At 40.0% G+C, this 17,918-nt stretch overlaps 1 protein-coding gene across 2 annotated transcripts in view; it reads left to right on the forward strand.

Annotated features, from left to right (window-relative positions):
- ZNF385D (zinc finger protein 385D) overlaps nt 1-17,918 on the forward strand; it is a 674,868-nt gene that overhangs the window by 376,585 nt on the left and 280,365 nt on the right. Inside the window, exon 1 of one of the 2 annotated variants that reach the window (XM_055320904.1) lies at nt 8,903-9,165. The exons of the other annotated variant lie outside the window; for it this stretch is intronic. Coding sequence (XP_055176879.1) covers nt 9,144-9,165 — 22 coding nt within the window. The 5' untranslated portion in view covers nt 8,903-9,143. Of the gene's footprint in view, nt 1-8,902; nt 9,166-17,918 lie in introns of those variants that run through there. 2 annotated transcript variants of the gene reach the window in all.

The raw sequence follows: 17,918 nt of genomic DNA on the forward strand, positions 1-17,918 counted from the left end.
TTTATTTATCAGTTCTTTTGTTCCATCATTAAATCCAACTTTCACCTAATCTCCTTACCAGGGATCAGTGAAAAAGCCAAGATTTCTTATGAATTACATTCTCTATTTAGTATAGTTCCAGATAATGCACTAAGCATCAGTATTCATGAAAACAACATAAAGAAATTTATGAATTTTATGTCAAATACATAACCTGTGCATAAGTTTTAAAGCAATTTCCCTGGTGGGGACAGGAGAGGTATTTATGTTCCTTATGTTTTTATAACTTAAATATAAAATGTGAGGGTTATCTCTATATTAGAGTAGCAATAATAATTTGTCCATTTGGATAAAACCTCCCTACCACAAAGGTCTTTGTTTACCTTTTGAAAATGCTTTCACAAGAAGCTATGGGTAGCCATTTCCAATACAGAGAAGGCCAGTTGATCAGATAGCAGCAAAACTAATGAAAAGCATCACGGAAGTGACAGCAAGATTAATTAAGTTCCTCCAGCCCTATTCACGTGCGGCTGTGCAGAGTTCCTTTGGGTACTGCTGCAGTTAAATGGTATTCATGGTGACAAATACTGTAGATTTCCAGATCTGACACTTTTGAGTCAAGGGTAAAAATCACATTCGGTCATTTATCCACCGAAAGGATCAGAGATGAGCCCTTAGGATTATTATTATGTTTGAGCAAAGCCAAGATTGAAATTGAGATATAATTAAAAGAATGTTGAATCTGTAATATTTTGTTTTCCGTTTACACATTTCCTTTATGTGTTTTAGACATTTTGACAGAGGAAGCCAAACAAATTTCCATCTACTGTATTTGACTGGAGGCACAGAATTATGCACACTTGGAAACACTTTCAATTACTTTGTGAATTCTTGCAACATTGGGGTAGAGTTGCACTGTCTCTCTGCTCACTCTATATAGTTATTATCACAGTATATATAAAAATGGAATGTCCATGACCTAAAGCATCCAAATTTACTAGAGCTGTACTCAATTTATCTTGAAGGATCTTCTTTTAAAAGTAAAAGAAGAAATTCAATATGATGCTGTTTTCTTCTTCCATTTTGTTTGCAAGCACATTTGCTGTGGGGCTGGATGGGGAGAGGGCTGATTCTCAAATTGCTGCCCAGGAACCATAAATGAATTTTATTTTAAGAAAAATTGGAAACCTCTGGAGTGTATAAGATCTTTCAACCTGCTATACAAGATATATTAACTCATGTTATTGTGTCGTCAAATGTCTTTGTAGGAGGCATATTATTATATTTCTGTCCTTGGAAACACTTTGAGGCTCATTCATGTATTCATTCAGCAAACAATTCCTACATTATCTATCAAATAAAATTAAAACTTTTTAACCTGGAATGGGAGATCACATCCAATACAGCTTCTGTGTTTTCCTCTCCAAATTTACTTTGCATGGAAATCTTTTAAGAAACTTGCTCTTTAATACTCTAATTTGTTCTTGTTCTCTCAGATATATCATTCACATTCCATCCTTGTTTTATATCATTTACCAACTTTTTCTGCATTTCATCAATCTGAACTGATACTGAAGAACAAGTTCAGGTTCCACTTCTTTGTATCTTTCTAGGTTTACCTGAAACCATCATAATTTTATCTCTTACCACACCCTTACATGCATGTCGTACATTGTTCATTTGTCATTTACTTTATATTACCTTTGTTTTTACTTGTATTTTTGGATATGTGCTTCATCTCCCTAAATAAGATAACAAATGCTTTTCAGAGTGGGCTGGTAGCTTACGTATTAGAGTTCAGAGCTTTGTTATTCAGGATCCCTACTTTTAATTTTTTTTTTGCCAGTGATGATGATAATAGTTATTATGACTTGGTGCCTTCCTTTTAGGCACCTCTAAACTAGGTGGTATGGGGCTTCTAAACCTATGATGTGGTGTCCATCGATTTTTGGAGATGGTATCTACATAGATGCAAGGCAACTTTATAAAAAAAAAAGAAAACTAGATAAAAATATAAACAACTTCTAGTAGTCTGAGAGCCTTCAGAAAGGAAGCTAGTGATACTTCCTATTTTAAGGGGAATGAGAACTATTACTCAGTCAGGGCAAATGCACTAATAAAAACCACCTGTAAGAGCAGCAAGGGGGTTGACTAGTTTCCCCTGAATCACGCTCCGCTTAAACTTTCTTCTTTTCTTGGGGTACCTGGGTGGCAAAGGTGGTTGAGTGCCTGACTCTTGATTTCAGCTTGGGTCCTGATCTTGGGGTTTTGAGATTGAGCTCCATATTGGGTTCCAGGTATGCTCAGTGCAGTCTGCTTGAGATTCTTTTTCCCTCTCTCTGCTGCTTCTGTTCTCTCTCTCTCTCTCTCTCTCCCTCCCTCTCAAATAAATAAGTTAAACAAACAAACAAGCAACTCTCTTCTGTTTTTGATTCTGGTTCTTGCCTCCCACATTGGCCTCCTGACTTGCCCACAACAGTTCTGATCTCTTTCTTGCATGAGAGCTGATCAGCCCTTCTGTTCTTAGCTGACCTTTCCTCAGACATTTGGGATTTCTCTAACTTAAGATTACAGTCTTGATTTCTCTTCCTTTTCTGATCCTTGTCTCCTACCACAGCAAAGTTTTCTGCTTCCTAAATCATGGACAATGTTTGATGTTAATGGCTTACCCTAGTCACTAACTCAATAGGTCATGTCCTTGGCATACATTTCTGTTATGTTCTGAAGTATGTTAAAAAATTCAAGGAATTAACAAATATTTCACTTTTCATGTGGCCCAAAAGAAACCTTCATTTACTTGGAGGATATTGACAATTGGAAAGGTTACTGAAAGCCAATTTGATAAGCACTCTAATGGAGTTCTATGAAGAATGTGTAAGTGCTCATTAGGGGAACATATGAGTCAGACATAAGCTCAGGGAAGACTTCCTAGGAAACAAAATATATCTGAGTAGTTTTGGATTATGAATATAAGTATTTAGACAAAGGGGAATACAAAAGGACATTTCTGGTAGAATGTAACTATATTCTCAGTAAGATCAGGATAGAACATCATCTATACTCTTCTACTCAAAAGTATAAGACTTTTAAGATATTTGCATACCTGCTCTTGTTTAGACAGTAGATATAGCATCAACATGATAGACATGCCCTTTCCCTCATGTCCTTTGTACTGGGGGGAAGAAGCAATAAACCAATGAATAAACATGATGAGATGAAGGATGTTTTAGCTCCTTCCCTCTGCATGGAGAAAGGTAGAAGATGTTCCAAATTGTAGTAGAGAAGTTGATAGGCAGAAACCCCTAGAATGTAAGCTCTTTATAGACAGAGATGTTTGTAATTTCATCATTGTGCCTTGAGTGTCTAACAGTACTTGGCACCTGAAAACCCTATACCCAATATATTGAATAAATAAAGATGCCTAGGCCACAGCTAGCTCCAAGGTAAGAATTCTAAGAGGGCTCCCAAAGCTAGTTGCTAAATATTATAAAAGAGTTCCTATTAACTGACCATCAGAATAGATAGGACAATATACAGAAGGGATTTATTGGATGTCTCCAAAGACAGAGAAATTCAGATAGAATTTTGGAATATTACTGTATTAATAGTTTTTTTTTTTTATTCTTAGCTCACTATTAGCACTTCTTTTCTTGTAGGCAGTTCATTTTCCAGACTAAGGTTCTCTGGGCATTAATTTTAATGGAAGCATCAAATGAGAATCTAGGAATAAAAATGCTTTATGAGCAGTGTCTATGCAATCTAAAAAATTCGTAAAGACTACATGGACTAATTGAACTAGGAATTTGTTCTCATATAGATCAAACTGTTTTAATGGTGGGTGGTGATATATCAGACAAAGGTAAACTCAGGCTTAAAATAAATAGCCTTCCATCAAATATCATTCATATGTCAACAAATACTCATCCAACAAATTGTTATCCTTTCGAGAAATATTCAGTCACCAAGTACCCATGTTTTTGGACCCTTGCTCTTATAATGTCCCAGGGCTCAGTGTCGACCCTTTCTCTTTTCCAAAGGAGTATACTCCTTTGAAGATACCATCTGGCCTCATAAATTAATTACCATCTAGAAAATGATGAATTCCAACTTTTAAAATTGTATTTATTTATTCATGAGAGACAGAGAGAGAGAGAGAGAGAAGCAGAGACTTAGGCAGAGGGAGAAGCAGGCTCCATGCTGGGAGCCTAATGCGTGACTCGATCCCGGGACTCCAGGATCACATCCTGAGCTGAAGGCAGATGCTCAACCACTGAGCCACCCAGGCATCCGAATGACTTCCAACTTTATTTTTTTTTTGACTTCCAACTTTAAATATAAAGCCCAAACTTCTCCTTTGAACTCCAGACCTATATAACCAAACTTCTGTAAACATTTTCACTTGGATATATAAATGGATATTAAACTAAGCTGCCCCATATTGACCACCTCCTAATCATCACCCAAACCATCTTCTTCCACAGCCTTCTCCATATCAGTAAGTGGAAATCCCATCCTTTCAATTGCTCTGTTCCCAAATCTTTAGTAAGATTTTACAAATTAATTTTTTTTAAAAAAAATATCCTGTATCACCTATCCAACTCACAGGAAACTTTCTTGACCTATTTTGACACATATACAGACTCTGACCACATTTTGCCACTTTCACTGTTTCTACCCTGATCTGAGCCACCATTTCTTTTCTAGATTATCACAGTCTTCCTCAATGGTTACCTTGCATCTTCCCTTGCTTCCTTTTATCCATTTTCCATGCATCAGTCATAGTAAACCTGTTAAAATATATCAAATCATGTCATTTCAAAGGCATCCTATATAAGTCAAAATAAAAGTCAAAATCATTATAATATGACCTACAAAGTCCTACTGAATTAGACTCCATGTGACCTATTTGACTTCATTTCTTTTTTTTTTAATTGAAGTCTAGTTGACTTTATTTTATTACTAAAAGATAATAATGATCTAATATGGAGATTGGTTGGGATCTGGGCAAGCTGGAATTAGAAACACTGGATAAAATTTTATTGCTGCAATATAGTAAGAAATGAAAGTGGACTAAACTAAGGCTCAGGGGACAGCAATGGAAGACACAACTAGGCTGTGCTAACTCAATGCTAAATTACTGCCGCATTCAGCTCTGAGAACTTGAAAGGACAAGCAAGCTCACAAACTGTGGCCTGCAGTACCACCTGGCATCTGTATTGCATAGAATTTTGGAACAGCTGCTGCTAAGATGGACAAATTCAATTTGTGTAAACACTTTGTATAAAACACCATCAACCTCAAAGAACTGACTGTAGGCACATAGAAAAGTATGATGTTTTACACACAATATGGTTGTATTCAGTATGTTCCCTCAGTCATTCACAAATATTTATTGAGTAGGAACAAGTGCCAGATGCCCTTGAAGGAATGGTGGATACAGCAGTGAACAACAAAAATCCCTGCCCTCATGGAGATTATATTCCAGTGAGAAGAGATAAAAATAAACAGATGTCTATAGTCGTGTGTCAGATGATGACAACTCTTATGGAGGGAAACTATGCTGACAAAATTTTGAACAAGACTTGGAGATGAGGGATCGAGGCAGACAGCTATCTGGGTATTTGAGCAGAGAGAAAGTTCTCCTCCTACCATAATGTTTTCAGTCAAAATATGTAACTGGTTTTAGGGTATCTTTTGTTTTAATCATGAAAGATACATTTCTATTTGGCAAGCAGTGACCCGATTCTGCCTCAGGATCCCCCAGTTTCTCAGAGCAGCTTAGAGACAGATAAAGGTCAGGGGTGTAAACAAGGTCCTTCCTTAAAAGCTGCTGGGTCTTCTCCTGGACATGACACATGGAAGCATCTCTCTGGCACAGCTGGCATGTCCACAGCCCCGTGTGTAGCCACTATCAGCTATGCTATAAAAATACTTGCATTTTTTCCTTTATAAATATAATGCATACCGATAATTTTAGGGGAAACAATAAAAAGTATACAATTAAAACAAAAATCACTTGTTTTCTATCCAGAGATAAGCACTGTTTCTATCTGAGCCCTTAATATTCCAGATAACTCTTAATTGGAGAAGGGTGGGGCATACACCTTTAAATAAAGCAGATGCCTTCCTTTTTTTGGGTGACCAGGATTCCAGTGCATACATGTAACCCTTACTTGGCTCTTGGATGCCATACTCTTCCAGAACCTACATGCTGTTTTTTCAGGAATGATCCTCTATAGACCCAGCAGAGGTTGGAATGTTCTATTACCAAATACTCTCTGCCTGTGTATCTGTGCCCATGAAGATACTTTTTTTTTTCTTTCTAGAACACGTAGTAACATAATTTGATCGGGAAAGACCTTTACCTGAGCCAGTATAAATGGGAAATTTCTAATTTCTTTCTTTCTTCTTTCTTTCTTTCTTTCTTTCTTTCTTTCTTTCTTTCTTTCTTTCTTTCTTTCTTTCTTCTTTCTTTCTTCTTTCCTTCCTTCCTTCCCTTTCTTTCCTCTCTTAAAAGAGAGAGAGAGAGAAGGGAGAGGGGGAGGGCAGAGAGAGAAGGAAAGAGAGAATCTTAAGCAAGCCTGGAATCACCACGCCTGGAGCCCAAGGGGGGCTTGATCTTAAGACCCTGAGATCATGACCTGAGCCAAAATCAAGAGTCGGACACTTAACCATCTGAGCCACTCAGGCACCCGTATAATTTATTTCTTTGAATAAAGAAACCTGGGGATGCTAACATAAATTCAACACACAAGTAATAAGGCAACTATATGGACTGCACCATTGAGAAAACTGCTTAATGTCCGTGAGTTTCAGGTTCATTTGTCCTCAGGTTCAGTGCCCTGTTCATCAGGACATTGATAATATCCACCTTTTTATATGTCAGTTAGTAAGAAAGATGGTATAAGTGAAAGTGCCTTGTGACTGCAAAATGCCATGCAAATGCAAGATGTTATTAATTATTAACACAGTCCTTTAGTGTCTTAAACCTTCTGTTTTAAACTCAACTCTTAATGCTTGCATCTTCAAACTACAGGAACACAAATGGACCAAAAATTGTAGCATTAAACTGCAGTGCCCCCTAGCCCATGTAGGAGGTCAGGACAGCTGATGAGCTTCATGAATAAGCTCTACCACAGATGGTTCTTTTGCTGGAGGGAAGGGCCATTAATTGTACTTTTGGATGATTTCCATCTATCCAAAAGGAAAAACACTTATGTGTTTTATTCAGTATTTTCCTGTAACATTCTTTTTATTTCTAATTTTGAAAAAGGAGTAAAAAAGTATTCTTTACTATTTAAATTTTCTTTCTCCAAATTGCTTTCAATGAAGTATTAAAAAAGCCACACACACACACACAAAAAAAAAAAAAAAAAAAAACTAGATTTATCCAAAGACTCGTTGTAATGTTTCTGATTTAAATGATTACCCATTCACATTCACCAAATTCTTCATAATCCATTGTAAGAGAGGATATTGGTCATAGTGCTTTTTTTCAGAGAGGAAATAGGGAGGTTTAGCTTTTTTGCAAGATCGCACAGCAAGCTGCTATTATGAGCTTCAGCCCACTAGTTCCAATATGCATTAAATCTACCAATAGAGACAGGATTGTGCAAGGAAAGACCACTGATTATTTTAATATCACAATGTAGAAATATTTGCTACTATGGCTTATAAAAACCTGTACTGAAAATATATCAACTGTTTCCTTCCACAGGCTACAGTTCTTCTGTTATCCTCAGTTCTTAATTTTATAGATTTTTTTTGTGTGGAAATTTTTAAGTTTCAATAGTCCAGTGGTTAAGTTGGATCCCAAAGTGATGAGTCCTTAGGAAACTGAACTTGTTTTATGGGTTTATTTTCCATGCTGAGCATTTAAGTATTAATCAGCACTGCTTTCAGGGATTTCTTTCTAACATCCTTTTCTATGTAAGATAAGGACTGCAATTCATTAGACTATTGGAGGAGCCAGAGGCTTTGCTAAGCTTTGCCTTTCTTGACTGTTCATCTCAAATTTAATGCGAGTTTGTGTGTGCTTGTGCGTGGGTGTGTCTATATATTATACTGGTGACCCGACTTGAATTATGACACAATCGTGGTTGCCTTCCAGGCTAAATGGTCTCTCCTCTTTAGGGGTCAAAGACCATTTCAGCCTCAGTGTCCTTTCTACTACCCACTGTGAGAAGCAGCAAATGTGATCTTGTGAAACTGAGGGGGTGACTTTTGTTGTGTTTTTGATGGGCGACTTTTATCTCGTTCGTTTTCTTTACATGTCTCTACCAACGTAGCTCGGAAAATACTTAAGAAATAAAAATAACTCATCACCAACTACTAGGTTTCTTGTGATCTGCTCATTTCTAAGTGAAAACCTCTATTACCCTAGCAATGGTCCCTTGAATGTTTTTTCTTCTTCTTCTTCTGCTCTTAGGCATGTACATCACAAACAGCAAACCCTCAAGCCCACAGCAAAGAGAACGCAGACACAGGGCACCATTCCTTTCCCCACTGCCTTTTCAACTTGGGGTGTGGGGGGGGGGGTAGGCTACATTTTGGCGAGGATGATGACATTCACGGGAGGGGCGGGATAAAAGTGTGTCTAATTCCACGGTAATGGCAGAGCTCGCCTTAACCACTTCCCCTCCCGCCCCGTGGTGAATCTCCCCCGTGTGCTCCCCTGTGCATCCGGAGACCCTTCTCTCTTTAAGAGAGCCTCGGGCGCCCCGCACTCCGCCCCCTCCCAGGTCTCTGGGCTCGTCCAAGCCTCCCGAGAGCCATGGTTGGTCCAGGCAGGCAATCGGAGCACCTCCTGGAGCCGCTGCTACCCAGGGGTGGGGTGGGGTGGGGTGGGGTGGGGGGGTCTGTTTGTAGTACTCTCAGCCCTGATGTCACAGGCGCGGCAAGGACATCGCAAGGAGGAGTCGGATTACAGTAAGGATGGGCAGTGCAGCAGGCAGCCGGAGCGCACGCTGCAGCCGCCGGGGCTCGTAGCCCGGGAAAGGCAGCCTGCGAGGCGCTCCTCCCGGCGGACGCACGCCCGGCGCTCCCGCTCTCCGCGCCGGGGACGTTTCCCCCGAATGTAGCATGAAACGGCTCAGCTCTGCGTGCCAGCCTTGGGTGCGAGCTGGTGCTGAAGACGCCGCGGTGGGGTTCCAGCCGTCTGATTAATGAGAAACATAATGTATTTTGGTGAGTGTGAACTCCGATGATGTAATTCTGGGCTTGTCCAGCTCTCCCGTGCAGACCAGCCCTTTAAAAAAAAAAAATCTTTAAGCCGCGAGAATACATTCCATGAAACCTACCTTCAGTTAGCAAGTGGAGGACTAAGCTGGTGCAGCCTTCAAAGCTTCCTTTGTGCTACAGCTGGGGGCTGCTTATTAGTCGTGGATGAGTTTAACTTGGAAAAGAAAGGAACCGGGTGTGTGTGTGGGGGGGGGGGTGGATAAACTTTGCCTTGGTTTGTCTGCATGAAGTTGGCTTTTTTAGCTAGGTGAAGAAGGAGAAATGGTGCGGCGTGGGAAGTCAGGGGCTAACTCCGTGGAATGCAAAACTAAGTTCCTCTACTATTGATGCTGTGAAAGCTTAGTCGGTATCAATGTTTCATTAGGCATTTTGGTTTTTCCCTAATTCTGGGCCAAAAAGGGAGAACGTTCTTTGGTGTGCCGTGGTTGAGCAGCTGAGGACGCTCCTCCACACCATCCCATTTTCCTTCTACCTACAACAGCCTAGCACACATTGCATATTATTTTAAACCTTTAGAGGTCTCGAAGCTGTTAAATATTTGTGCAGTTTAGTTGTGTGCCACGGTGGAAGGCTCCCTTAAGATTCTCAGCTGAGCTGCCTGCATTTCCAGAAAACATGTTGAGGCTTAGATCAGGGCTACCACTGGAGCACTGTAAGCGGGCTGGGAGCTGTGTGTTCACACTGGAACGCTGCAAGTTACTGCTGGGAGAGAAGGCACAACCCCTTCACTAAATAAGAAGCAGCCAGAGATTGGGACCGAATCTCCTTCCCTCCTCCCTGAAGTTATGCTTTCCTTCTGTAAGTTCCACCCCGCCTCATCCTCCCAGGGCATCTATCTGATATTAAAAGGTCTGTGGGAACAGCTGGAGAGGGGCTAAGGAAGGATTCCAAGATGCAAATGCGCCTGGTGATTGCTTGGTTTGCTTTAAATCTGAGATCGAGAGGCATTTTTCAGATTAAAGAGGTGCTTAGCTAAACTTGTGTTGGGGGAGTAGTTTCTTGGGGATTTATCTGTGTGTGTACTATTTGCTTTGTTTTGTTTTCCTGAGACTTTGAAACATATGTGAAAGTATGGAGGGAGCACAAGTTGCACAAGCTGAACGCCTTTAGTTGTCTTGACAGGAGTTTTGATTTTCCTATAATTTGTGTTATATTAGAAGTCTTGAAAATAGCTAAAATTGATTTGGGAAGAAACAATCCTCATTCCATAGCCAAATTTAAGCTGAATCCAGAGTTAAACAGCACCTCTTTCCAGGGGTAGTGATGGAGGTGGGTAAGCTTGTTTGTTGCAATTGATGAAACACCAAGTGTTTATCGTGAAGATGTTCTTGATAAATGGAAAAATCTTGTAAAGGAATAGGTCTCTTGGGCAAAATAGAATTTCGGTGTCTGCAATGATATCGAGGGATAGTAAGTAGATTATAATTTTAGTTTAAGTTTTTAGCCTCTTGGCAACAATTCCTTATGTGATTGCGGTGAGGAAGGAGAGTTGGCCAGAGTAGTGGCATAGTCTAAAAGTACTGGTCAGTGGCCATCCATGCTGTACTGGATTATTGTATGGCTATTGGAGAAATGTTCACTGATCTAGCTCATGTTAACGGTAGGCTAGTCCAGCTGTCTTGTAAAGCAGGGTGATTCACAGGGCAATTAGTTTCACTGTGTAATGCAAGTTTTTAATAGTACAAATTGAAATGTGATGTCCTACTTCAGATGAAACTATACTCTTTTAAAGGCAAAGCTAAAGTTGCCCTCTGTGTCCTGAACATGGTTCGGTCTTACCGTAATTCCAGCATGAGATATGTTTTTCTATTCTTGGAGGAAATCGTGGGTATTCAGGAATGCCGTTTATTTCAGGTTATGCTATGCAGCCCCTCGCTCAAGCTGTTAGACATTCAGAACTCTGAGAGCCCACCTGTCTCTAATAAAATGCACAGTATAAGAGATAGGGTGAGAAGAATTGAGCAAAACAACCCAGGCATTTTCAAGATCCAATAGCATGCTAATGTGTGCAAATCCCTGAGACTACATATATGTGTGTGTGTGCCCGTGTGTATTTGTGTGTTTGCGTGTATTTATAGCTATCCAAAAATTTAGCTATTTCAGGTAGTTTTTCAAAACAATACTTTCACTTCGTAGTTTGGTTTCCCATTACTTTCTTCTTCATTTTTGAACTGAGAGTGAACATGGACAAAGAGAAAGTGGGGCTGCATTCCTGGGCTTTTCTGGTGATTTGTGGGAATGGAATAGAGGTGTCAGAAGACTTTTATTTGCATCTCCAGCAGGGAGTGATGAGGAGCATGGTGATGCTGTAAGAGCAGGTAAACTGATATGTAAGCAGGATATTTATTTCCCTTACAAATAATCTAATTTGTCAGTGTTGCTCAATAACCCCCCTTCAAATATAACCGAAGAATCATTGCCTGAGGAGGCTGGCTCAGCCTACCTACTTTCCTGTATATCTCTCTCGCCTTGGGGACTGGACAACTGGCTCCTCCGTCCTTGCTCAGCTGGGGTCAGTTTCACGTGTGCAAGTGGGTGGAATATGTAATATTTCCAGTTCTCCGGAACAGCTCATGTTTTGAGTGTGCTGTCTCAGACTTACAAGACTAATGGACCCTTTTAATGACTTAAGGCTCACTCTTATCTCCTATTGAAATTTTAGTGCAGCATTTTCAATAATTGTTCATTTGCACTTACTGTGCAGTGATTTAAGAGTTTGCTGTTCAGTCACCGTGGATACTTTTGTTACTTACGCTATCGATCTTGCATTCATTACTTGGAGTTAAAAATAAGGTTCACACAGGAGAAAGAAGCGAGGAAAATCCCAGTCAGCAACCTGATTGGGATTTACAGTAAAAGCCAGGAAAAAGAATAAATACTTATAAAATTCCCTCCCCACCCCCATAAATATTTTACATAGTTAAAAATTACATGTGGCAAGGATGAATAGCCATTAATAATTTATCCAGAAATAAAAGCAAGGCAGCTGGGAGGCTTCTCCTCAGATTAAGGAAGAGAGGCTGTGGGTGGTTGTCAGTACAACAGACCTGGGCTGCTGGGTTACAGTTTGGTTAAGAGGAGTGTGCTGGTATGAAGGGCATGTTCTTTGCTTGAGTGCATCCCGGCTATTTGTCAGAGCCTGGCAGAAGGTTGTAACCATGTACTCTCTCCAGCTCTAAGCACCGTGATGTCTGAATCATCTCCCTCTTTCCATCTGGCCCACCACATTTCTCCACTGCTGGAGTGGTGAGTCCTTGCCAGTGGTCATGTCAACCTCACAAATCGTCCATGGTTGGCCAGAGAGGTGCCATGTCTCAATCTTTTGCCATCAGGAGAGAAAATGGGAGGCTGATTGCCCTGAGGAAATTCTATGTGGCTGAAATGAAAGATGTTTTCAGGCCTGAGTCAACCAGATGGAGACTCTGGGGAGCTTACACCCAATGAGAGGCCAGGGCTTGCTCCGTGAGAATAATCTGGAAAAAGGAAATGATGCACCTTAAACAAATGAGCAGAACTGAGAGACAAGTATTAGAGCCTGCGCTAAACGCTACTATTAACAATGTATTAAATAAAGCTGGAGAGAGGGGCGAACACAACCCAGAAAGTGTGAGAGAGCCAGTCAAGTTGAGCTTAGTGTTCGTTGTGGATCAGCTGTCTTCCTTAAAATGCCCGAGAAGAATAGAAAAAAATACTTAGCGGTGTGCCCATCATAAGAAGAAATACTTAATTGAAGAAACTTGTAATACAACAGCTAGAAAAAAAAAAAATCTGGTAGGAAAATTCTAGCCCAGAAACCTATTCCCCTGCCTATAATAGACACGTTTGTACTTTGTCATAAGAAGGACTTTTGTTTTTCCCCTGGGAGGTTGAGAACGTTCTCACGTCAGCATTTACACTTTTGGTTGTGGCTGGACCATCCAGTTTCACCTCTAAAGCAGTCTGTTAGGAAGGCAGTTAAGCAGTAAGGTTATGGAGAAGGAAATGAGCAGAAAACAGCAGGCAGCAGAGAAAAACATTCCTCTTTTTGCGTGTGTTTTCAGTGGAAACATTTAACTCGTCCTAATTAGTTTGTACTGAGTGATCTGTTATGGGGAATTAGGTCCACTAGAGTCTCTCTAAATGCTCTGGAGGTATTTCTGTCTTCCTGAGGCTGACACTTGGGAAGGTACTTGTTAGCGCACATTCCTCTTTTTAAAGCTTGAACTCATTACCATTCTGTTTTATGACAAATGAATCTCAATGACATGCAATAAATTAACTACGTAACAGGGATGGAGAATGTGACAGGTGAATCCTGTCAGAAGGAATCACATGCAGGAACCCACAATCTAATAGAAGTTGGAAAACCGTAAGGATTCCTTTCTCAAAGCAGGTTCTCTTCTAAATTCATACGAAGCTCTTATTTTAAGGAAACAAATTCCATAATTGATCAATATGCCAGTAGCATGGGATCCTTGTTACACTCTTAAATTTTGAGCAAAAAAAAAATATTTTTAAAGGATCTTATTAGTTGCTGTAATTATATGGAAATGAGATGGGTTTATTTAAGGGATACGTTCCAAAATTCATGAGATAATGACGATTTGCAAAGTTACCATTTTGTGGGTGGCATAATTGTTCCAAAAAACAAATGAAAAATTTAAATTAGTGGTTTCTGACTTCCATTCCAGAAGATTAGGTCACAGCTGCTTTTGACCGAAACCTCCCCTGATAAGACAAGATGTGCTGGCTTGTGTATGTGTGTGTTTCATACTGGATCATCAAGTAGTGCCTCTTTATGTAAATATCAGACTTTCATTCCTCATCCACATCTTTTATGTATTCTTAAATCTTTTCACATCATTTACAAGGTAAAACGTTAAGTATTGGTGTAACAAGATGGATTTTAAATTATTATTATTTTTTTTAGCAACAGCTGGCTTCAAGTTTAACAACCATTATATGCATTAGAGTTTTTAAAAAATCAAGTCATAAGGATAATTTTCAAGCCTTTTTCGGCTTACGAAAGAGTGATGCTGGTACAAGTGGAAACCTAGCTCTACTTTGACCTTGAGAAAGAGATGTTTCCATTTGTATTACACTATGAAAATCATGTCAAAAAAACAACAAAGGTCATAACTGCTGCCCCCCCCCTCTCTCTCTGACTCTCTTTAGAAAAGCCATTACATATCATTTCCCACAAAGATTAGTTTTGCCACAGAATTTCACACATGATTGGTGGCATTAAGAGAAAATACGGCATAAGAGGTGGCTAGAAATATCAAAGCTTAAAGTGGTTGAGATCATGCTTCAACCAAATTGCTAGGGTTGAAAATAGGAAGACGCTTTGCTCTGTTGCAGCGTTAAAATCATTATGAAGCAGCTGGAGGTCGGGCTTCAATGCATGTGAGCTTCAGGTTTACAAAGCTTTGAAAATTTAAGGTACTTCCAGGAAACCTTGTTGACTCCAAAACCTGAAATGCACGCGAACCTCCAGTGGAGCACTGGTTGGGATGCACTGAACATCTTCTTATCAACTTTTCTGTCTTCTCGCTTTTTCTATCCTGTAAGTAAGGCGGAAAGAGAGAAGTCACCTGGCCAAGGTCAGAATCCCTTCTGACACTACAGCTGTGTCAGTCAGGATTGGTGCCCTGAGCAAATGCTGTCTGCCCCAAAGCATCGTTGTACCTGGTGGGAGGTGAGGGCTGCCCATGGGGTGTGGATGGGGTGGGTGGGCTGAGCATTCTTTCACAGGGTGAATGCTGTTCAATCTGTATCTTCAGGACCCTGTTTAGCTCAGTGCCAGGTGCATATAGGCACTTCCAATAGGTGTTGATTGTGCTCCGCTGAATGGGTTGGAGAATTAGGGAGGGAGGACAGAAGTCCACTTCCTCAGCAGATCCTTTAAGGCTGTTATTCCCAGTGAAAACTGGCCTATGTGTGTTGACAAGAGAAACACTCTCCTTTGCTCCTGAAAACATTTTAGCTGACTTTTTTTTTTTTTAATTTTGAAGATAAAGACTAGTCAGTCCTTCAAAATTAGATCTTAAAATAAGTGTATGTATTTCTACAATCTTTTTGCTGTCTCCATTTACATTTTTCTTCATAGGACTCTGCGGTGTAAAGAGGAACAGACCTATACAATATTAAGGCCAGTGTACAAAAATGTCTGAAGAATCCCTAAAGTCAGTTTATAAGGTGGTAGAACTGTACTTTTTATCCATTTCCTTGATCACAACTTCTGTGCTGAGCTTTACTGGGCTTCTGTGAGTTTGCCCCAGATGTTGACATGCTCTTACCATGAGGCTGGGCTGCGCAGGAAAGCCCACTGCGTGCAAGTAGCCAGAAGTGCCCATGAAGGTCACCAGTTCTGGGAACTGTCGTTCCTGAAAGCTGAAGAAAATGGAGATAATTTTGACTACTATTTGCAAGGCTTTTGTAAAATCGTTCTTCGCACTTACCTTTTTCATATTCATGCATTTTGCTGATGAGGGAAAGTGCTTGTGGCAGATTGCTCTGAGGATGAAAACGCCATAACGAATGTAAACGTTCTTTGATAAACACGATCCCTTACACTTGTATGGCAATTTGTATCTTTCAAAATACATCAACGTTATGCTTCTTTTAATCCTTAAAATGATTCATTGCAGGAGGTAGATAAAATATAATTATTTCTATTTTGAGATGAGGAATTTGAGCCTCCGATGACTGAAACAGCATTCTCAAGGTCACACAGCTAGTAAATGTTAAGGCCAAGACTCCAATTTGGTCCTTCTGAGGCTTACTTCAGTGCTCTTTACACTTGGCAGAAGAGTATAGGGGTATATATGTATTTTTTTGAATGGAAGATTATTTGTAACAGTTATGCTAGAAGGAATAATCCAGCTGATAGCTAAAGAAATGAATATAGATAATTGGGAAATAAGATCTATTTTTGTTTTGACTGGGCAGAATCATAATAACGGAGGTCTGAACATAATTCATACTTTTATTGATTCTGCCTTGTTTTTTATGTCAAATAATAATAATTTTAAAAAGTAGGATATTAGATTAGAATACTAATTGGCCTCAGGCAGGACCCAGCTTTCTATACTGCCTCTGTTTTTCCAAGGCAGTGTTAGATATTAAGGCTTGTATTAATTATATGCTGTATTTTCCTGTTGTGTCACTATTTAACTCAATGCATATGAAAAGAAAAAAATCCAAGTCATTGGTGCTGCAAACTCTTCGATATTTACAGTGACACCTTCTCCAGTATTTATTTGTTCAAGATGGAGTTCCAGCCTAGTCTTTCTTTACTCCATGACTGATAAGGAGGGAAAAAATGGCCTATGTTAGAATTTATCTGTTCCACTTACTGGCTCTATTATCATTGGGCAAGTCACCTCACATTTTTGATATCCAGATTTTTGTAAAAGGAGAATAATGAAAATATGTTTCCCACAGTTCTATTTTGAGGACTAAAATATACAAGGCATATAAAAGTGCCAAGCCCCAGGAAGTACATGGTAAGCCGCCAGTAAAATTTGATTCTTTCTTTCTTTCTCCCTCTATATCCAACCTAATATACAAATGTATAAAAATTGGAAAAAAATCAGCAAACAGGAACCATGCTAATCAACTAAAAACAGGTCAAATCAGAAAACAGGAACCATGTTAACTGATTCACAAAGGGCTTAATGCAGATTATTTGTTATATGAGTGATAGAATTGCAGAGAAGCCACATGGGATCTGGGTGATGCAACCCAAAGATTAGCAATAGCAAGAAACTGGTAGTTGTAAGATGGAAAGACAAGAGACCATGGTCTTGCAGGCCAGCACCCAATGGCCTCCTACTGGGAGCTGGAATCATGGCAGCCCTGAGATGTTGAAGGATGAAGGATTCAGCCTTAGGCATGGAGAGAGACAGGAATTCCCTTGCTTCTCCCTTTTGCCCACCCTCCAGTGCACTGTCTTTGCCTCTCATTGGTGGAATAGAGCCAGAGGCCAGCTGACAAGGCAGCCTGGGCAGTGCATCCTGCAGGTGTCACCACCTTTGCAGTCCAGAGGACTTTCAGGAACTAGACCTCTAGGCAAACTGGCTGAGGACCTGGAGAGAGATCTTACACCTGATATGAGTAGGCTTTACATGAGACCATGTCTCTGCAAAACCATCTCAATTATCATTAGCGAGAGGTTTGTTTGCGGGAGATACAAGTAAGAGGGAATGGACCAGAGTTGAAGAGCTCTTTGCAGCCCCTCACCTATCTTCTGGGTTCGCCATACCTGCTTTGTCACTTACTGGTACTGTGACGTTGGATAAATTGGCAAATCTGTCTCTGCGTCAACTCTTTCATTTGTTACAGTGGGTTAAAGAGTCTGTTTGACAGCGAGGTTCAATGAGTTGCTGCATGCAAGCTTCACAATATGCAAAGCACCATGTGAATGGGCCTTGTTATGAGGATGTAAAAAACTGAGTGAATTAGAGAAGAGCGAGATTGAAAAAAATAACAACTTGGAAATATATGTTCAGTTATGCAGTTTAGCATTCCAGCAGAGATTTCTGAGTACAGAGAGAAAGGAAGATTTCTGAGTGCACTGAGAAAGGAAACATTTGGGTACATCCTCACATAGCCCCTTGCATGATGGGGTCAGATGTACCTGTGAAGTCACATCTAATCTGGTCTTTGTTATTATTCTATAACAAAGGGAAATTGCAGGAGCAAAGGCAAGAGAAAGT

This window comes from Nyctereutes procyonoides, unplaced genomic scaffold (assembly GCF_905146905.1).
Source record: "Nyctereutes procyonoides isolate TBG_1078 unplaced genomic scaffold, NYPRO_anot_genome, whole genome shotgun sequence".
In the NCBI taxonomy this organism is placed as follows: domain Eukaryota; kingdom Metazoa; phylum Chordata; class Mammalia; order Carnivora; family Canidae; genus Nyctereutes; species Nyctereutes procyonoides.